Genomic DNA, 22,141 nt, shown 5'->3' with positions numbered 1-22,141 from the left:
TCAGCCGTTTACATTCCCGGTACCTAAAACCAATTATTGGAAGGAGCGTGGTGATTTTGGGTCAGGGAGTGTGTGGGCCTCCTCCCCATAAAGTAATGGAGCTGTCAGAGGATTGCGACACCGATGTTGAGGTGCCATGTGGTTAGTTGACGTCAGTTGGATCCGAACACGAACTGATCAACGGGTTCCCAGACTGGCAGATCAGGTAACTGTTCCCTCTCTTTATTAGTTTCAAGCCGTTACCTTCCACTTCTCGGTGGAAATCTGAAGTGATTGCGCTAATTGTCCGGCGGTTCTCAAAAGAATGGAAAAGTGGGACCCGCAACAACGAAACACGAATCGTCGTCTATGTACAACTGTGACTCAGTGATGGGGCTCCGCCGAGACTCAGACAGCGAGAGATAAAAGGGATAGAGCAGAGGCGAAAGGGTTCCAGTTTAGGCATTTGGAAGGAGAAGAGGAGAGAATTCAGAAATGGTGCACAATGCGTATGATTCATGGAAGCTCATAAATGATTGCTCGACGAAGATCGAGGCAATTGTTTCGTATGGTGTCAAGCTTCTCTTAGGTTGCGCAGATGGCTCTCTGATGATATATACCCCAGAATCGTCCGTTTCCGATATGTCCGAATACCAGGTAAACCTAGGGATGCGTAAGGAAACCTACGTTTTGCAGAGAACTGTGATTGGATTCTCGAAGAAAGCTTTGGTATCCATGGAAGTGTCAGGATCGAGAGAGCTTCTCTTATCCCTATCTGAATCAATTGCGGTTCATCGGCTTCCCAGTCTGGAGTCAATCGCCGTTATAACAAAGGCTAAAGGTGCTAATGTCTACGCCTGGGATGATCGCAAAGGGTTCTTATGTTTCGCGAGGCAGAAGAGGATCTGCATTTTCAGGCACGATGGTAAATTTCCTAATTCTATCTTCAATTTCGGGGCAACCTTAGGTTATAATTCTCCAACAGTCCAGGTGCTTTTTTTTTTTTTTTAACTTTTTCTAGCTGCCTTTTTGGTTATTGAATTCGATAACGTGCTGTGGAACCACCGGGCAACGTAAAGTCCAGTCGTGTACCGCGCCAGCCTCATCCAAGGTGGTGATTTGCCGAGGGCTTTTCCATCAACAAGAATTCCGGGTTGCTTCCCGCCGAATTACTCTGAAAAAACGGATTCATCCAAAAAGAAATTTTGAACTATTGCTTTACGATTGTGAATTCTTACTGCGTTTTCTTGAACCCTGGTTTTTTCTTAATTTGTATTTTTTTTTTGGGTAGATCTCATTTTGTCTATGGAGGTTCTAGAATTCACTGCTGATAATGGATTTGGATGATGTGCTCTTCTATGTGAGTTATTATTGGTGTTCTAATTCTAGTTGACTATAGGTGGTCGGGGATTTGTGGAGGTGAAAGATTTCGGTGTTCCTGATCTGGTGAAATCAATCTCTTGGTGTGGTGAAAATATATGCTTGGGGATTGGAAGGGAATACAAGATACTGAATGCCACAAATGGTGCATTATGTGTGGTATTTCCACCTGGGAGAATTGCCCCTCCTCTTGTGGTCCCTCTTCCTTCTGGGGAACTTCTTCTTGGAAAGGTTTTACTTCTTTGCTTTTTTACTCCTACTTTTTATCGTCGGCCCATCTAAGATCCATTATAATTATCAAATATTTCAAGACCTAGTCGGAGATGATTACATTCCCATGTATCTTTGTTCTATTTATGATGAGGTAACTATCACACTCCTGGTTACAAGTGGAGTTACTTTAAGGGGAAAAAATAGATACTTCTGGAAATATATGCCTGGGGATTGGAAGGGAATGCTTCTGACTATTTACAAAGTTGATATATAGCATTGGAACCATTATTTATATATTCTCTCAACCATTGCTATTGACTTTGTAAATTTAGAGAGACATTCTTACAAAGCCTCGGTCCACAAAAGTTAGTCATGAGACATCCAAATGAATTGGCTTAAGGTATATGTTAAGAGAACTTTGGAATTAGGTTCAAAGGGTAAAAACAAAGTCATTAGATAACTTGATTACAGCTATCATAGTATGCCTATTTTGAATTAGATGTGGAAAACAATGCTCACCACAATGAACAAAAAGATAAGTTATAAGATACTTAATTGACCAAGACTAATGTCACATAGGGTTATGTGAACTGTGTTTCATACTAAGAACTGATTTAAGTGGATGGAGGGAGTGAGGAATCTTCCGATGAATTTTACAGGCAAATTCTCTAAACATTCATGAGTCTAAAATGGTGAAAAAACAAAAATGTCCTTAATATAAAAATGATGACTACAACTTCAAGTGGTAGGATATGGATGGTAAGTCAAATGGCTACACCAATGAGGAAATGTTTGAGAAGTTTGATTTTATCCGTACCTTGTAGCATGTCCTATCAGACCTAGTGTAAATTCATGTCCGAAAGACATTTACAACGATGTGTTCTATCATTCTAATGTGTTCATACTATTTTTTTATTTTTGTTTTTATCGTTTTACCGGTATTTTGAATCTCACCATAAGTGCTTCTTAATCTCTTCATTTGTTAGAGAATATTTGCGTAATCTTATTATTTTCTTTAGTTTTTAAGGTCTCTTTTTAATTCCTCCTCTCAATGTGTTTTCCTATCTATATAAATATGGGGGGGGGGGTTTAGCCTTTTGAGCATCAATCAAGTTCCTTTTGAGCCGTCCGTGTATTTGTGTTGTTATTCTTGCTTCTCTTGGTTTTTTTGTTGAGTTTTACATGTCCATACTTGTGGGTGTTTTCTATTTACTTTGAACGCAACTCTGTAGTACTTGAAGGATAATAGTCAAGTTATTAAGGGAGCCAGTGTGTTGTTTTATCGTGGATGCCTATTCGCAATACTATCAATTGCACCATAGGGAGCTTCTACCATCTTAAGAACTATAGGAATTACAAGGTATGGTAAAAGAGCTTTCAAACTATTTCTCTAGAAACCTGTAGCATAAATTGTTAGAAAAACTGGCAGGTGGAGCCGTGTTACTTGACACTATTCTTAAGACTGTAGACACCTAATATGGGTGTCACTTGGAGTATTGCGAATCGGCCTCCAAGATAAAATATCCCACTGACTCCCCTAATAATTGTGTACTCAACTACTAGACCCCTTTGGCTTTGAGTACAACAGGACTGTGCTCAAACTAAAAGGAAAAACACGCATAATAATAAAACTTTCAAATTTAAAACCAAAGAATAGCAGGAACATGCACACAAATGACATAACGGGGACTTGATTGATCGATACTCAAAATGCTAAAGCCCCCTCTATTTATATAGGTAGAAGGACACTTAGAGAAGATGAATTAATTGTAAAATGAAGAAAGTAATGCCTTGAGGAGCCTCAAGTGGATGCTACATAAATAATCTAGCAACTTAAGAAGCATTCATGGGCAGACATTAAGGATTTTCAAAAAATTGAAGGAACAAACGTTTTGAATCTTCATTTATTTTAAAATTGAATCTAACAATTTTTCGTACCTTATGGTGAGGGGACTGCTCGACCACCAAGTCGCAACATTCGTACCTTTACCATTGGACCAAGTGCTTCCCTTACCGAGGTTCGGGTGTACACCCTTTTTTTATTTAAAGCTAACAAATGTGCTTTTCAAATGGATTCCTTAGCCATGTAATATTTTCCTATTCAGATTTGATTAATTTGGTTGAAAAATGAAGTTAATTTTGTCACTATATTTAGTAAGTTTTTGAGTTTGTTTAACAACCATTGGTAATTTTTGAAAAAAATCCATTTTGATTTTGTTTTAAGTTCACTTACTTGCAACCTGATGGAGCCCCGAAGAATGAAAGGTGAAGTTAAGAAGAGAGGGTATTAGGTCCTAAAATATGAATTAGGCATGACACTTTCCAGATTTTGAATTAAGTTGCCTAGACCAGTTCCTGGTATAATGTTATAATCCTTAGGCATCCTATCATGTTGAGTCCTTTAATCAACGCTTTTGTTTAATGGCAAAGGCTGGTATGGTTATTTGAATATAAGAATGGCCCTTAGCCAGGAATCCTTTTGGGTGCCATTGACATTTAATGCTGATCTAAGTCTCCATTTACAGGCCACCACCCATTGCATGTTTACTGCCCATGATGTGACAAGATATCCTTGTTGTGTCATCATGATATCTTATAACAAGGGATTAAAATATCACATGTACATATATCATTTTTTGACCTACTAGTAGGAATTGAATGAAATACTGATATCGCCTACTGTTTCATTATGTACTGCAGGTGTTAGACTGTACGATGCTGACAATATCTCTTGACATTTTCATGCCTTGATCAATAATAGAGAGCATCTACACGATTTACACAGACCAAAGACACATAATCTTAAAAAGAAAAGGAAAATAACCAGTAAATTTGGGTATTGAAATTTTCTAGGGAATGGAAGTCTGTTGCCTCTCAACTAAGAAAGAATGCACAGAAATAAAATTTATTTGAGGGACAAAGAAATATCATAAAGATGAATTTGGGACGGGGGACTTCCATACTTCATAGTTTTTTATGGAAGTAAAATTTATTTGAGTCATAAGATTCATAACTCCTTTTCCTAGATGTGTTTGTACATGGAAGTGATTGAGAGACTTTCTGCCCTAGCAATAGTTAATTTGGTTTGGTGTAGATGGGTGGGGGCTTTTTGATATTACCAATTTAATCGGTGGAAGGATGGGGGGTCTAGTGCTTACAATCAGTGCAGGGAATAACGTGAATTGTACAATCAATTTAATTTAACTTCTGAATGCAAATTTGTGAGTGTTTCTAACACTTTAACGTGTTCTTTCTGACTTTAGGATAACATAGGAGTTTTTGTAGACCAAAATGGGAAACTAATTCAAAGAGGCAGGATATGTTGGTCTGATGCCCCTTCAGTGGTTGTGATCCATAAGCCATATGCAGTCGCCCTTTTACCAAAATACATTGAGGTAGCTTGGGCACTTTTTCTGAGCAAGAACAGGGTTCTTTATGAATAGAGTATTTTTTTCTTTTTCTGAAAAACTGTGTATTGATGCATTTCCATTCTAATATTCGATGATTGCAGATTCGGTCTCTCCATGCTCCTTATCCATTGGTTCAGACTGTTGTTCTTAGCAATGTTCATCATCTTGTCCAAAGCAACGGCTCTGTTATTATTGCATTAGATAATTCTATTTATGGCTTGTTCCCAGTCCCCATTGGTGCACAGGTAAATTTTTTTTTTCTTATGCAAAAACTATCTGATTATAACATGTAAAAAGAACTTTCCAGTCTCTCAAAGAATTTAGTTTTTTTCTTTTTGAAATCACAATTGTTCCCCTTCCCCTCCCAAAAAAAGAAAAAAAAAAAAACCCCATATCTTTGCAATGAAAAAATAATATTTGGCACACATATGCGCACACATTGCAAGGAAAGAATCTTAACTAGGATCATGAACAGAATGAATATGGAGCAGATATAGGTAGATTCATTATGAAGCCATTTAATTTTTAAATAATGCATGGGATATAGGGATACCAGTTAAATAGAAAAAAAGAGCAGAAAAAAAATAAATTTCCTACGTTGTACTTTTTATTTCTTGTAATCCCACTTGTGGTACAATTTTATACCTATAGTTAAATATGCATACATAATCCCCATAAATTGGATAAGTTTTAAAATTTCAACAAATTAAGCATATTGATGTAATTTTTTTTATGAAATTTCAATCTAGGTAAGTATCATTTAATTTAAACTTCCCAACATCAGAATGCAATTTTGGCAGAATTTGAAACCCTGATTTGAATACAGTAGTGTTTCTCAATTGGGGTTATTGGCTTTATCAAGATTTCTGTGGGTTGAAGTTGACATGGAAAGTTTGGAAGAGACTATTCATTTCAAAAGTCTTTAATAAAAATGCTCATTTTTTGGTCATTGGTTACCGTGTATTATGTAGAGAACTGAATTGCTTTTGAATCCAAAAAAAATTACTATGAAATTGTCAACAGTTTTTTAACACAATATTCTTGGCTTTGTATACTTGACTGATAAGAACCTTTTACATTAGCCTAAAGATTATGGATCTTTTCTACTTGAGTTCTCTGATGGGAGAAGAAAAGCGAATGCATGTTTGAGATGAAGTTTGGTTTTGTGGTTTGTATGGGTGTATTCAAATATTAAGTGGGTTCCTGTACTTCGTCTGGGGGGAGATGATAGCGCCTCACTTGTCTTTTGCTCATCTTATTTTAGAAAGATGTTAGGTATCATTTCTATTTTCTGAAGGTTTTGGTCTTTTGTAATGCGCACAGATTATACAATTAACAGCATCTGCTAATTTTGAGGAAGCCTTGGCTTTGTGTAAACTACTTCCACCAGAAGATTCAAGCCTTCGAGCAGCGAAGGAGGCATCCATTCATATCAGGTATTATGTCCTCAAAATATTCATTTTAATCATTTTTTTTTCTGTACTAAACTGTTATATAGTTTAAATAAATTATAGTCTTAGTGACCTTTAAGACCTGTGAATATTGTTTTGATTTTTTTAGTCGCCAAAGTATCATAGTCATAGTTTTTAAGGTGGCAAGGCGATGGAGGCGTTTGAGGGTCTTTTGGAGCGCCTTAGCGATAAGGCGGGGGCATAAAGCGTCGCCTTATTGACTAAAGCGTTCCTGTGTAATTTTTTTATAAAACCAATCTATTTGGCTCAAATCTTAGTTGAATCCTATTACTCATATGTTAAATAAATATTAAAGGTTCAAATTCATACCAATGTAAGATATTCATCAAGAAAACAAATCAATAAAGTGAATAAACTAAGTTCATCTTCATCAATCATCAATATTCAATCATCAATCATCAATCATCAATCATCATAATCATATTAACATATAATATAAATACATAATTATGAAACAAAATTATAAATATAAAGAAAAGAAATAAAAAAATACAAGTATTTATTATACTTACTTCTATGATGCTAAAATGAGTGCCTAAGCCCTAAGGTCATCCACTATATTTCTACTCCTGTCAAAGAAGAATGAAGCTCACCGCTGCCGGAGCAAAATAGTCGCCTAGATCAGTGGTTCTTCCTTGTTCCTTGATTCCTTCTCAAAGCCCTTTCTTAAAACCCTTGACAAAATCCAAACCCCGTTTGTGAATCGTGTTTTTGTTTTGTTTGTTTCCGTTATTTTTAGTGGAGTAAAGTTGATCCCGCACATCTCAAGTGTTAACAAAACCATACACCTACTAATAAAAAATCTATATTTGGAATCTTCATCAAGTAATTTTAAAATGTGTTAAAAAAAAAAAAAGCATAAGGCGCCACTTCACATAAGGCAGAGCACCGCCTTACTATCTCTAGACCGCATCAGCGCCAAGGCGCTAGTAAGGCGACGCCTTAGCAGCACCTTAAAAACTATGGTAATAGTGTAACTTATGTTCTGTTTTCTTATAGTTATGTGTACTGGCATACGAAAAGGAAAAGGGTAGCCTCTATCCTCACACTGAACCCCCACAAAAGAAAAAAAGGAAAAATAAGAGTATTAATGTCAAGCATTCCCATTTGCAAGTATGCTTGCCTTAAAAAAAAAAAGAATAAGACAGACCTTTTCGGGCCAATTGGAAGGCTGAGAGCCTGCTATTTCATGGTGGTGATCTAACACCATTCTGGAGTGCTACTGCATAGTTCAATTGTTTTCTTATGAACTGAAGTCCTTTTGCAACTGGATCACTATGATACGGTTATATGGGTTATCGGATCCAGTTTTATACTTTTGTACCATTTTATTTCTCATACAAGATTGAGCACTTCAGTTCCAAAAAACAAATAGCTTCAATTTTTTTTGCTGTTTGCCCCCTTGCTTGGCACAACAAAGTTTGATCAGTATCGAAATGACATTATATTTTTATATTACTTACAAAGTACCTGGAGATCTTTCTGAGCATTATAATATGTTTTCTACTTTTTATTTTTCTTTTCTTTATTGCTTAAATATTCTCTAGATATCTTGAATTAATTAGGTGAACATGAACTCTTGTCTCTCAAGTAATTCAATTTTTGACGAATTTACAAGAGTGTGATTCAAAGGCAGTCCTATTGACATTCACAATGCCAGCCAGATCATATGTTTTGTGATGAATTCTGGCATCGACTCTGGGCATTTGGATTGTCAACTTGAATGCAGTCTGAAATGGTATGATCGTCTACAATGAAGGAGCAATGATTGCACTGGTCAAAGGAGTGAATGGACTAAACATGCATGAGTAAGAATAAGGCAGAAAAATATGGGTGGGGGGGGGTGAGGTAGTTAAAGCTCTCACAACTTAAGCTTTAACAAATGATCCCAGATAGAAAGAAATGGCAGGAGAAGATATCAGTAGCAGAAACAAAAGGGTTTGATGAGGCTTTTTTGATTGATTAATTGATATGACTTTCAAAGATGGATAACTTCACAGATTAATATTTCTGCAAATTGGGGACTGATACTGGATGGCTTGGTTTCACCTCGACTTTCTGGAGATTTAGTAATAGATAGGAATGGTAAGACTAATGGATTGCGCGTTTTATATTTGAGGATATCAGTAGTTATAAATTCTAATTAGGGGTAAGGGCTTGTAGGCAGTGGTTGCTTCTTGCCCAACGTCCCTTGGACTGTTTCTACATTGATACTGACTTGGTTGAAGTGGATTTTAATAGGGTTTGGGAAAATAAGTGGAAAGAAGAGGAGGAGAATAACTGATAGAAATAAAGGATTAGAGCTAATTTTGAGTTTCTTCTCCAATGCTAATAATTTATATCAAATCTAGGGTTGACAGAGTTCCCTTCCTCAGTACAATGAATCATCACCCTTCCAAAACAAATTACAAGTTCATAACAAGAATACCTTCAAAGATACAAGTATTCTCTACAAAAGCAATATTTCAGTAGGACATTAGCTTAAAACTTACTGATTAAAAGACACAATGGGGATATCGTTGAAGAAGCTCAAAGCTATGGTCCTAACTTCTGAGATGGTTTGGGAGCTGAGGATCTCTATGGGGCAGAACTAGATGTTTAATGCTTGGGTCCAATGACTCCGTAGGGAGTAAACTGCACAAAAAATGAAAGCTTCTTTGCTTTAACCACCAGATCCTTAACTTTGGAGTTCTGCAGTCGATTTCTGCATCTGAGCTTTCTCTGTTTTGCCACTGCAAATTCGAGCAACTGAAGACCATAATACAAGCCAACAAAATGAGGTGACTCTTTTTACCATTCAATGCATGCAGTGATCTAGAGCCTTCATATCTGGAGTGTAATACCCTAAAATTAATGGTTTTGTTGAAAATGGGCTATGATTATTGTTGTTTTCTGTTCTATATACCAAGAAGCTACACATGTACGGGTGATAAATTCATTTCTAAACATCCACATATTTCTGTGAATACATTTATATGCAGTGATGCATATCTTCTTAAAATACTCCTATTTCATTGAGATTACATCAAGCCAATGGAAACTCAGAATCTAATGCTATCCAGCGTTATCTGACAATGGATGCTGTTTGTTTCAGATATGGGCATTATCTGTTTGACAATGGAAGCTATGAAGAGGCTATGGAACACTTTTATGCTTCTCAAGTAGATATAACCTACGTACTCTCTTTGTATCCATCTATTGTTCTTCCAAAACCAGTGGATGTTTCTGAGCTGCGGAATGTGACTGACTTTGCATGGGATGCTTCACATCTCTCCAGAGTTCCTTCTGATGTCTCAGATGATATGGAATCCTTATCTCAACCACAGAAATTTGAATCTGATGAATATGCTATTCTTGAGTCTAAAAAAATGAGCCACAATACTCTCAAGGCACTTGTTAAGTTCTTACAGAAGAAGAGATATACCATAATTGACAAAGCCAATGACGAAAGAACAGAAGACGTAGTTTCGTCTGCTATGGGAAACTGGTCTAAGGGTTCAAATAAGGTAGATAACTGCTTGAACTTGTTTGATTGCTGTTGTCAACTTCCAATAATTAACTTTTGTTAATTATTTAATGATTGCGAAGTCTTAATTGGGAGAGAAAATGCTCTTGTGAAGGTCGAAATATGTTCAAAACAGTGGCTGGTTTCCTATTCAAAGCACTTAAATAGGACCTGGTTCAACCCAAATGGTCGAACCAGGTCGAAACATGCGAAATTTCCCATGTTTCGGTCGAAACATGTCAAAACTAGGTCGAAACAGGTGATTTTTTAAATCCCTATGGTTTCGTTTCGACCTGGGTCGATACTTGGTTATGTTTCAATCAAGTTCTCGAACCATGAGTCTTATAACCCCTTGTTGAAAACTGAATAACTGTTCAAAAATTTACCAAAAGATAGCTGATAGCTTCCAACACCAATGAATCACAAAGTAATGTTAGGATCCATTGATTGAAACAAAGTTTACAATAGGGGTCGATTTGGGGGCACCCAAAAATTAGAAGAAGAGGAGGGAAAGAGCAGTGCACTCAGTACAAATTGGTTTTTTCGGTTATTCATGATCTATCAATTTGGAGGAATCTACATACATTCATGATTGACAGAATCATTGGGTTGAAAATATCAACACCAAAATCCTTTCACTCGAATCATGGAAGTCTTGTGCACGAGAAGAAGAAAAAAATTCCCATGTTCGGGTGCACCCCACCTTCTCTCCCGAGTAGTGGCTGAGCGAATGTTGTGAATTTTAATAGATTAACAGTTTGTCCTGAGCGTAAGTGCAGATTTCTCTCATGAGCAAACACCTTTAATGACAAGGAACCATGAGCGCAAGGGGATGTAACAGACTTCCACTCCTACTGCTGCTTAATCCAACATTGATTATGGCAACAACTCCTCCAAGCCTATCTGTTCAAGGTATACATCGACCCTAGACATAGAGAACATTTTGTTTGGGATGTTGAGGAGTCTGTTCAGGCTGTTGAAAGAAGGGGTGAGGAATTGCAGAGAGAAGCTGGGTTTCAAGGTTGCTGATGCAGCAGCAGCCCAATCTTCAACATAGTTTGAGATCTTGATTTCGACCTATTTCGAATTTCGGTCAAAATTTGTTACAAAAAAGGTTGGCCATTTCGGTGGTCAAATAGTCTTATTTTGGTCTGCAACTTCAGGAAAATCCTAATTAAGTATCATTAAACATATTTGAACCCATAGATTGTAAAGAAAAAAAAAAATCACCCAAAATGAGTTTGGCTTCAGACCCTAGGTTGGTACTATACATTTTGTGTTTTTGGTGCCCTTTCTCTTGTATAACCTATTCCATATATAATTTAATACTAGAAAACACAACATTAAATAGAAGCAATTGAAATATGTTAAGAATGAATAAAAGCCATTTAATATATACCAATTTCAAAAAGTGTCATTATAGCCAATTATTAGGGATTACCTGTTTAAGCATGTTTACATATGTTTGATACATTAGATTGTAAAACAGAACACCCAAAATGGTAGTTTGACTATGGACCATAGGACATATGGCCTCCATGTTATCCTTTGCTTGAAGAATCTCTTGAAGTGCATCACAACATCCTTATAGGTGGAAAATTTGATAATTGGGAAATTTTGGCCAAATGATGCTTCAAATCCACCTAAACGTTGAAGTAAAAGCTCCACAATTGACCACCAAGTCTTGATTTGGTAGAAAAATGAAGGACTTTGGAAAAAGTTTTGAGGTTTTCTAGTAGCTCTGGAGTTCTCAGGTGAAAGAGGGTATAAGCTCGAAACTTTTGCCAAAATGCTGAAGTTTTGGTTGAAATCTGGAATGGCTGCAGAGTCGACCCCTTTTTTGTTTCAAGGTTCCTCAAACCGAAATAATTTTGCGAAATTTCGGTCAAAAGATCTTCGACCAACAATTTCCCTTTAAAGTGAGAGTAATTTTTTTATTCCCTTCCCTCTTTATAAACCAGGAGATGCTTTTTGATGAACCCTTGCCATCATATCCCATCCCTGGCTTCATCATACTCAGGACCGTTATTTCATATTTGCCAAATTTCTGCCCAAAAAAACCTCCATAAGATCTGGCCTCAAGGAATACAAGAGATTTCATCAACCATTCGCCAAGACCTTCCCAGTTGGGATGAACTTCAATTCTTATTTAGTTGAAGTAAAAGTTGATTCCCACGCAAGTCCTGAATTATACCATGACCAATAAGTTAGGTTAATGAAATTGGGCATCCAATGCCCATAGCAGATCTGAACATGAGAATGTAGAATATTCAAGTCTTCAATTGACTAAGGTTAAGCACTGAACAAGAAAAGAAGATGAGGGTAAAACTCGTAATGTCTGTTGAGACTTGAGAATATGATGTGTTCATTCTGTGCCTGATCTGCAAAAAATTTGTTATGAATGCAATGTGCAAAAACTTACATCCTGATTATTGAATCATTTGCAAATTTCATGCAATGCAAATCGTGCTTATACTGTTCTTTTCTCCAAACAAGCTGATATATATATTTTTTCCTTTTTGGTTTTCTTTTTCGTGCTGGAACGTAACTGGAAGTGTTATTGGGCGACAGCCGACATATTCATGACTACATGTTATTCCTTCATGACATGGATGTAGTCAAGTTGCAGGATCTGTTTGTGTTAGTGTAAGCAAAAATAGGACAGCGTATGGGTTCGACCTGCTTTTGATTTTCTTTTTTATCCTTCTGTTTTTAGTTGGAAATTATTGTAAATTCATACAAGTTCCTAACGGCTTAACTGTTACTTGGGGAGAAGGTGGCATGCTCCCAAATCACTTCTGATTTATATTGAACCCTTCTGGTGTAGATATCACCTGTATCTGTAAAGTTGGAACACTGTATATCTCAGGATCCTCTGTTTTGGAAAGGCATGTCTAAACATCTTTCGTATATCTTATCATAATTTACTAGTTTCATATGTTCAATATCTCTTACTAGTTACTATAACAATGAATGGAACATGTGTCATGGTAAGGATTTGGGGTGATCAACTTGTCCAATACCTTTTTTCTATCTTTGAAATTGACATATGCATACCCTTTTCTAGCTTTTGAGCTTTTTGGAGAAATCCTATATTTATTTTATCTTTCAATGCCTGCCATCTTCTTTGTTATTCCTATAGTTGTAATGTATTCTGTTTCAGCAGCAAAATTTCTATATCCTGATCTGGCATTAGCTAGACTTTTATCATGGGTTTGCTTACAATGTTATCATATTATGAGTCTGTTTTCTATATCATAATCCAAATATGTTGTACATTTTTTTGTTAAGTCGTTACATTAAATATTTTGCAGTTTTCTGAGCTTTACCCTTGACAATTCATGCTCTCTTAATTACAAATTGCCCATCCCCCTCTTTTTCCTTCCTCAGGGTCATCATGATATCCATATTAGCTTAGTGGCCAGGGATATGGCAGCAACATTGGATACAGCACTGATCCAAGCTCTGATACTCACTGGGCAATCTTCAGCTGCTATAGAGCTACTGAAAGTTCCCAATTACTGTGATATAAAAATATGTGAGGAATTTCTGCGTAAAAACAATTTATACACTGTGCTGTTAGAACTCTACAAGTACAATGGAATGCACCGTGAAGCTCTCATACTTCTGAATGAACTAGTGAAAGAGTCAAAATCAGAACAACCACAATGTGAGCCCACCCAAAAGTTTAAACCAGAGATGATTATTGAGTATCTCAAGGTAAATTTGCTCATATGTTGAATCTTTCTTTTCTTTTTCTTTTTTTTATTTTTTATGTATGGTTCTCAGAAAGCTTATGCCTTATAGTGGTTATTTACATTGTTATGGTCCTTATTTAACATCTTGAGCTTTTGGGATAACCGGTTGTAATATGGTATCAGGAGCTCGGGTGTTCAATCCTTGGTAGATGCGAGTAGTTTGTTTTGTGCGTTTTTGTGCCCCTACGTCTTGTACCCTTCGTACCATCGCATGGTGCCACCATGTGATGGTGTCACCATGTGATGGTGTCACATGCAAAACCATGTGTGTGTGTGTTCATTATTGTGGCCCTTACTTAACAGCTTGAGATTTTGAGATAAGCAGTTGTAACATGGTACAGATCCAGGAGGTCGGGAGTTTGATCCTTGGAATGTGAGAGGAGTTTATTTTGTGTGCTGTTGTGCGCCTATGTGGTGTACACTTGTTGCCACATGTGTGTGTGTGTGCAGATCTGCACATGCAAGGGGATGTTGATATACATTGTTGTGAGTCTCGTGACCCCTTAAAGTGTTCAAGATTTTGTGATGAGCAGTTGTAACAATAAGGTTGTTGAAAATGTTAAGAATATGGAAGCATGTGATATAGTCTGCAGTGACTGTTTTGAAGAATTCAACAATCATTATCTCTCTAGATAATATTTTTAACATCCAATCGCAATTCAATGAAAATAGATCTTTGGGGGAAAACAGCTTCTAGATTGACTGAACTTGGGAAGAGGGTGGTGTTTTTCCTTTTCATTTATCATCATTTGCTCCTTTAGTCAGAACCTGTCTTTAACGTATTTACCAGTTCGTGTGATTCTTTTTTTTCTTTTTTCCCTTATATAATTTTGACTGCATTCAGGTATCTCTTTGTGTCACTATCTTTGGTTTCTATCCTAAATAGTTGTTTAGATTATGTTGAAATGTTGCAGAATTTGATTTTTGAGTTATAGAAAAACATCTTTGATTTCATTTGTTTCTGTCTTTTTCTTTCCACTAAATTTCTTGACACATGCTAACAGATAGGTTCATGATTTGCTACTGCTTCTACCCATACTAAAGTTGGTATATTTTGAAGGGATCCATTGTTTTAAGAACTTCATAATTAAGAAATATAATTGCATGTGCAAGGAGTGGGGGTTTTTATTCTTGGATTTCTGACATGATTTTGATGGCTTTCTTCTACAGCCGCTCTGTGGAACTGATCCTATGCTTGTCTTGGAGTTCTCGATGCTTGTTCTTGAAAGCTGTCCAACAGAAACTATTGAGCTCTTTTTGTCTGGAAATGTTCCGGTAGACTTGGTCAACTCTTACCTAAAACAGCATATGCCCAGTATGCAGGCGAAATATTTAGAACTTGTGGCTGCTCTGAAGGAAAATGAGATTCCTGGGAATCTTCAGAATGAAATGGTGAAAGGCTTTCCGCTTATTCAAATTCCTTCTAATACTTACAAAATAATATTTACTTGTCTTTGGAAATCCACTATCATCTCGTTTTTGTTCTTGTTGTTGGGTTGAATGTGAAACCATTGTCATGTTTATTGCTTCTAATGTCTGATAGGTGCAAATTTATCTCTCAGAAGTACTTGATTGGTATGCTGATCTAACTACTCAGCAAATGTGGGATGAGCAAGTTTATCCACCAACACGGAAGAAGCTATTGTTTGCTTTAGAGAGTGTCTCAGGATATAATCCAGAGGGCTTGTTAAAGCGTCTTCCAGTGGATGCTTTATATGAGGAGCGTGCAATTCTGTTGGGGAAATTGAACAAGCATCAGCTTGCATTGTGTCTTTATGTTCATAAGGTACTAATTTTCTGCATTGAAACTAATTTCTAGTTCAGAGTGATTATAAATCAATGATGACTCATCACTCATCATCTGAAAATGTATTTTCATGCCAGCCTCTCACTTAATAAATATAATGGTGTTTTGCACAACTTGCATGTTGAAACACCGCTCGCATGGTTGCTACCAATGTTTGTGCTTGTGCCTAACCACTTTGTGCTTCATTATATGCATTATCGGTAGAACAACCTGCAATGAGCACTAGCCCTACTTAGAGCGAAGTTTCTTTTTTTCTCAAGTGAAATTTGGATCCATTTCCTTTTGCATCATTGAGTTCTAGACCCATCTAATGATCTTAATCCTCCCACAAGAAATTGTTCCGGCCAGCCCCAATCCCATCTATTCACACCCCCCCCCCCCAAAAAAAAAGAAGAAGCTCTTTTCTAACATTTTATGCCTATTAGTATTTATGCTCATCTTGGTTGAGAATTTTGCAGCTTCATGTTCCTGAATTGGCGCTCGCCTACTGTGATCGTGTTTATGAGGCTGGACAGAATCAACTGTCTTCAAAATCTCAAAGTAATATCTATCTCACTCTTCTGCAAATCTATCTTAATCCCAATACAACAACTAAAGAGTTTGAAAGGCAAGCCATGAATGTGGCACCTAAGCATGTTCAGAAGGTTGGCTCAATTAAAACTAAAGGGAGCCGTGTTGCCAAGAAAATTGCTGAGATAGAGGGTGCAGATGATATTAGAATCAGCCTCAGCAATACTGACAGTGGACAGAGCAATGGTGATGGAGATGAATCATGTGAGGAAGGGGTTCCTACCATTATGCTTGATGAGGTCGTGGGTCTGTTGAGCCAAAGATGGGATAGAATCAATGGAGCTCAGGCTCTAAAACTCTTACCTAGAGAAACGAAATTACAGGTACTGGTTAAGCTTTAATATGAACACTATCGTTCACCTTTTTGTTTTTCTCCTATTTGTGGGTCTACATTGCTTCCAACAGGACTGTACAACTCACATACACATGGGGAAAGATATTCACTGATGAAATATAGCTGCATCTAGTTGCCATGGGGTGACAATAAAAGAAAAAAAATTAAGGCACATAATTTAAGAAACTTTATGAGATAAATTTGTTCGAGTCTTGAAAATTTATTGAGAAGATGCAATGTTAATGGCATAAAGTATAAAATTAGAAATCATGAAATCTATGCAAGATCTTGCAAACTGAATGCTCAATTCCTCCCCTCCTTGGTAGAAAATAAAAAGGATATGGAAAAATTAATGGGACCTTCAAAAATCAAAACTTTCTTCAAGATATTTCTTTTATTTTGCTTTACTTTGTTCATTTAAACACAGCGTTGGGGAAGAGGATTCCTTATGCTAAGAGATATTTACTTGTGCTACTGTTTTATTCTTCACAAGATACAGTTTAAATGACTCTCCTTCCCATTCCCCTGGTTTTTATTATTCTTTCGATATCAAACTCTTGGACAAGGCCACATATCATGTCAATCTACCTGGATCCTGAAGTGCATATGTTTGTGCTGTGGCCCATATAAGCATTAATCCTGATAGCTTTAGGGTCACTTCTTGGAGCAGCTTGGGCCATCTGTGACCAGTCAGAATCCTTCAACTCATGTGGTTCTTGGGGCTATCATCCATCTAAGTGGTCCCTGATCTGTTTAAGATACCACATGAAGTGTTCCGCCACCACGTGACTAAGACTGACGAATATGGAAATTCTTTTCCTCACTAATATTTTCTTGGAGTTGAATCCTATATTTACAATTTTGATACTTTTAAATAATTAAAAAAAATATATGCTACCTCTCGGGTTTGATGGGCTTCCCATTTGGCAGTCCATGTCGGTCCCCAGTTGTCAAGTCTGAATGAATAATTTTTTCTCATATTCTTTTAAGCTCTCAAAGTACCATACTTACAAGCAATGTTGGTAAGAAATTTTCTTTTTTGCAGAATTAATGAATCTACTTTTTTTTATGAAGTTATAGTATTCTGATGGACTGGGACTTGGTCATTACTAAAGAGATTCTTTTTTTGTCACAGAACCTGCTTCCATTTCTTGGACAACTTCTAAAAAAATCCAGTGAAGCATACCGAAACTTCTCAGTGATCAAGAGCTTGAGACAAAGTGAAAACCTTCAGGTACGTACATACATACATACATAAATGTGTGTGTGCATGCATGCATGCGTATATTTGGGTTGATGGGTGTGTGATGCCAAAAGTGCATTTTGGGGCCTGGGAGAACAATTTATGATTGTGATGGTGCTATCTTTGTGGCAGGGTGCCCATCATGCAGTGTGCATCACCTGGGTGGTTTTCCGTGCCAAAATTACTTCAGCTACATGATATTATCTGTTTGATGTCACTTATTATTTGGACCTTCTGAAAATAAAACTAAAATTGTGGAACAAGCCTACATAATGGTTTGGCTATAATCATTGCTGGATCAATTTTCATGCAAGAGATCTTGCAGGAAAACCGAAATCCTGTCTAATGCTTTTCTTACAGGGGCCACCTGTGTGTCCACCAGATACATTGGTGTGCTAATGTTTATCATGTTTGTCCATAAAAAGGAACGCATAGCTATTTTCCTGAAAAATAGGGTCTTTTAAGATTCTGGGATGAAGCTCAAAACTTCTCCATTATTAGTTCATAACAATTCAGTGTAGTCTGACTTGTACAACCTAAAGTTCACCATGTTTTCTGTCAAACCTCTTTATCCCTTTATCCCAAGTAACAAGGGCAAGCTTAACCTATCCAACTTCCTCATTTTTCTATCTTTGTTGAACAAATATGAGGTGCCTAACATGAAGCCTTAAAATTTCATCAAATGAACATGATTGATATGTATCTAATAATTGCGCATTTGTGCTTTTCTGTATATTTTATTCTTGTCACTACATGTGAAACTCAACTCAGTGACGCCTTTTCCCAATTAAACATGGTTGCTACGCATATTATGTTGGTTGTTAAAGCAAATAATAGTCTTCCCCCCACCCACTAGAGAATCTCTCTGTCCTCACATTCTTTCCTGTTAGACATTTGTGGGCATGGTAATGACCAATTACGTCTCACCAGGGCCCTGCCTGCCTCCTTTCTTTGCTCGCCAGCTGCCTAGCTCATTCTTAGTCTTTTATGTCATTCTCCGTAACTCTTTGAGTGCCTTTTTCATAAATTTTAACCATCTTATGTTTCTAGCAAATAATTGATTTGTTTAACAGGTGAAAGGTGAATTCTATCAGCAAAGGAGAATGGCAGTGAAGATCAGTAAGGACAGCATGTGTGCTCTTTGCAACAAAAGAATAGGAACAAGCGTTTTTGCAGTGTATCCGAATGGAAAGGCACTTGTTCACTTTGTCTGCTTCAGAGATTCGCAGAGTATGAAGGCCGTAGTGAAAGGTTCGCCATTAAAGAAGTGGAAATGATTGGTTTTTCTTAATCCCACTATTCCTTTTTCTGATGAGATGATGTTCATCCAAGTAACTTGGTGGGTGGCGTGTTGGCATGTAAACCTTCAGTGTCAAAAGGAGCCCGGGTGTTGATTTCTTCAATCAGGGCAGGGATCACCTAACTGAACAATCAAATTAAACAAGCATCTGTGACCACGATTAGTTTTAAATATTAGATGATGAAGAGTTGGTTTTTTTCAGGACTAAACCTCACCATAGATGATTGAAGTGCGGAGAAATGTAGACAGAGCTTCTTGCAAGGAGAGAATGCTTTCCTAAATTCTGGTGGCAACAAAACCAACCTGGTTGGAAGGATTGTGATAGAGATCATCCAATCATGCCACTTCTGGCATTGAAGTTGACTAGTAAGGTGGCTTCTTTTGTGTGATCATAAGGTGTTGACTGTGGCAAGGCTTGAACTAAGGCAGTTGAAAGAGATCTGTAAATGATGAATATCTCTCTAGTCAACTGCATGATATGTTAAAGATTAGAATCAGTGAATATCAAGGATTTGATTTTTAATGATATGTTTCTTGTTTTTATGTTTTGTTGCTCCAGTCAGACGGTGCTGATCTTATTTATTCAAAGCTAGACCTAGGGAGGGGTGGATTGGGCTGAAGAGGAACAAGCCAAGTCCAAGCAGAATCTACTAGCAAGGAAAAAAAAAAAAAAAAAAAACCCACCCACTATTTACGGATTCGTTTCCAGCCGAAACCCTCTCCCAAAAACTTTTATCATATATAATGTTACTAATGTGTGACAGATTATTAAAATTTACCGCACCACCCCTGGAGAATGCCACAATGATAAGACTACCCTTTTTGTTTCACCAAATTATTCTCAGACCCCTTACCCTCAGTCACTGTAAAGGAATATACTATAGTTGTTAATGTCAGAAACTATATTTTATTTTAAATACCAAAATGCCCTTATGAAATAGGTTCAAAAAGACTGATTTGTAGCTCATTTTTATTAACCCAAAATTACCCCTCCTTTTCTTCTGCCGCCTCCAGCTGCCTCGACAGCAGAAGATAGGCATATATGGATTGCTTTAACCCGCCACCTCCAGCGGTGCAATCCAGTTCATCTACTACTACTTCTCTTCATCCATTTCAATTCTCAATTCTCAATTTCAATCTGGCCCATTATAAATCTCAATCTCTATTTGGCTCTTTTAGCCCACTAACCCAAATTCTTCAAAAGATATATAAATGGGTTTGAAGTTTCCAAACGCGCCAAGAATCTCTCAGAAAGGACATTATCACGGAGCTGCTGCATCTAGAGAAAAAGATATATAAATATATATATATATATATATATGGGAAATTATATTCTTCACATTTTCTTTTTATTTGGATTACCGATCTTCTCTCCAATCATAAGGGGTAGTGCAGCACGAACGTCGATGGAGTTCAGAAAATGTTTCCTGGAATTTATTAAGTGGCGCATCTTTGCCGGCGATGGAGGAGTATGTTGAGGTGACACTTGATTTCAACGACGACGACACCATCGTTCTCTGCAGCATGGAGCCTGCCGGAGCTTTTGATATTGAGGCTGACCAGAAAAGTGGGTTTCAGTCATCGACATCGATGTCGAGGTCCTCGTCGATGTTGATACGAAGTACGTTGATCATGGTAAAACTTTTTCTACATCTCAAAATGGAGCAGGCGCAAGCGCATGTTCCCCATTTGACTTAGCTCGTGTTCTTCGTCGACAGAGAGCTGTGGCAACTTTGCGGATTGACCTGTTAGCATTGAAAAAGGGCAGTCTCCAATGTCAACGGAGATAGTTCCGGTGAGGTTAGCGTCGGAGATAATAAGTTGTTTGAGGAAAGCGAAGGAGGAGAGATTGGTAGGGATGGGGAGGGTATAATGGTTAAAACAAGAATTTTTTAATGACAAAGTATAATGGTCATTTTAACTCCACACTTAACATTGACTAACGGTAGGGGGTCTGAGAATAATTTGGTGAAACAAAGGGGGTGGTCTTATCATCGTGGCATTTTTCAAGGGGTAGCACGGTAAATTTCCATTATTATTATTATTATTATTATTATTGTTTTATGCTATTATTATTAGGGATTGAGTTCTATGCCTGGCTGTGTAGCATATGCTAGTGCGTCTTTGTGTCTATCTCTTTCCTCCCATGATAGGGCCAAATATATCAATTCATAGGAGGGAGGAGAGAGATAGGCACGGGGTGCTTGCGTACTATGTAGCTTGGTAACATTCTCTCTTTATTATTATTTTTAGGAAAAAATGATTGTTGATGCGTACTATTCTCTCTTTATTAGACATAGGAGGGAAATGATTGCTCCCATCCTCCATGAAATGTAGAAATCATGTCATTGTTGATGCTTTCGCATGCGCTCTTATTGAATCCTACGCTGGTAAGGAGAAAGAACATTGTTTGGCTGCCGGACACAACCCTTGAATTTTCTTATCAATTAAAGGTCAATCTTATAGTAGTAGGTGGTGAGTGTAACCATGGATTTAGTTCTTGGTATCGATCTCTATCGATATCGATCTGATTCAAAGAGGATCGGTGCATATTGGTCACTTTTGCCCCTTGTTTTTTTTGAAAAAATATGTTTTTTTTTTTTTCTGTTTTACCTTTAAAACGATATGGATAACCAATCCAGATCAAGTCAAAGATTGGGGATCAGTCTCAGCCGACATCAATATGAAACAACACCGATACTTGAAAACCATGAGTGTAACTACTCTGCCTCTTTACTGCACAAAGCTGGTCATGCCATCCTATTATTGGTGCCGCTTATTTCATGACTCTTCACATTACCATGGGACGAAAAAATTCATCCATCTAGGGTCATAGTTGCTGTCCTTCCACCATTCTCGTTGCCCATCCCAATACACTCATACTCATTGTGAACGAAGAATTCATCGTGGGTGATGGGAAATTGCCTCCTAAAAGTTATATCCTTCACCACAAAATTGATGTGGGTCACCCATTGTTCGAGGAAGTGGAATTGGAAATTTTGTGGGTTACCCATTGTTCGAAGGAAGTGGAATTGGGAATTGAAACTGAATTGATCTGAATTTCAGAAAAGAGTTCCATTTTTTTATGAAGAAATTTGTTTTGAAGTCGAATCAACAATCCAATTCTAATTCTCAAACATGGGGCATCGAAATTTCACTGGTGTTTTTTT

General features: G+C 37.2%; 1 protein-coding gene across 2 annotated transcripts; it reads left to right on the top strand.

Annotated features, from left to right (window-relative positions):
* Window positions 1–281: 281 nt before the first annotated feature.
* On the top strand, window positions 282–19,514 carry LOC122073593 (vacuolar sorting protein 39). 2 transcript variants are annotated; one of them, XM_042638190.1, is made up of 13 exons: window positions 285–904; window positions 1,379–1,590; window positions 4,836–4,967; window positions 5,084–5,227; window positions 6,306–6,418; window positions 9,549–9,960; window positions 13,350–13,679; window positions 14,888–15,109; window positions 15,261–15,503; window positions 15,983–16,417; window positions 17,564–17,662; window positions 18,745–18,922; window positions 19,174–19,514. In XM_042638190.1, the coding sequence occupies exons 1-13, from the start codon at window positions 475–477 to the stop codon at window positions 19,197–19,199; spliced, it is 2,976 nt and encodes a 991-aa protein (XP_042494124.1). In that variant the 5' UTR covers window positions 285–474; the 3' UTR covers window positions 19,200–19,514. The 2 variants fall into 2 exon arrangements, with proteins under 2 accessions (XP_042494125.1, XP_042494124.1); XM_042638191.1 differs by lacking the exons at window positions 18,745–18,922; window positions 19,174–19,514 and adding an exon at window positions 17,804–18,731 and having other exon boundaries at window positions 282–904.
* Window positions 19,515–22,141: the final 2,627 nt, after the last annotated feature.

Source organism: Macadamia integrifolia, chromosome 3, assembly GCF_013358625.1.
Source record: "Macadamia integrifolia cultivar HAES 741 chromosome 3, SCU_Mint_v3, whole genome shotgun sequence".
NCBI lineage: Eukaryota > Viridiplantae > Streptophyta > Magnoliopsida > Proteales > Proteaceae > Macadamia > Macadamia integrifolia.
The sequence above is the reverse complement of the archived record's forward strand: the minus strand, read 5'-3'. Positions and strand labels throughout refer to the sequence as shown.

Excerpts from the sequence above, each read along its gene's own strand:
- LOC122073593 (XM_042638190.1), top strand. The coding sequence starts at position 475 with ATGGTGCACAATGCGTATGATTCATGGAAGCTCATAAATGATTGCTCG. Across the intron at positions 1,591-4,835 it reads GGGAACTTCTTCTTGGAAAG|GATAACATAGGAGTTTTTGT; the intron begins GTTTTACTTCTT and ends TTCTGACTTTAG. Across the intron at positions 17,663-18,744 it reads GACAAAGTGAAAACCTTCAG|GTGAAAGGTGAATTCTATCA; the intron begins GTACGTACATAC and ends TTTGTTTAACAG.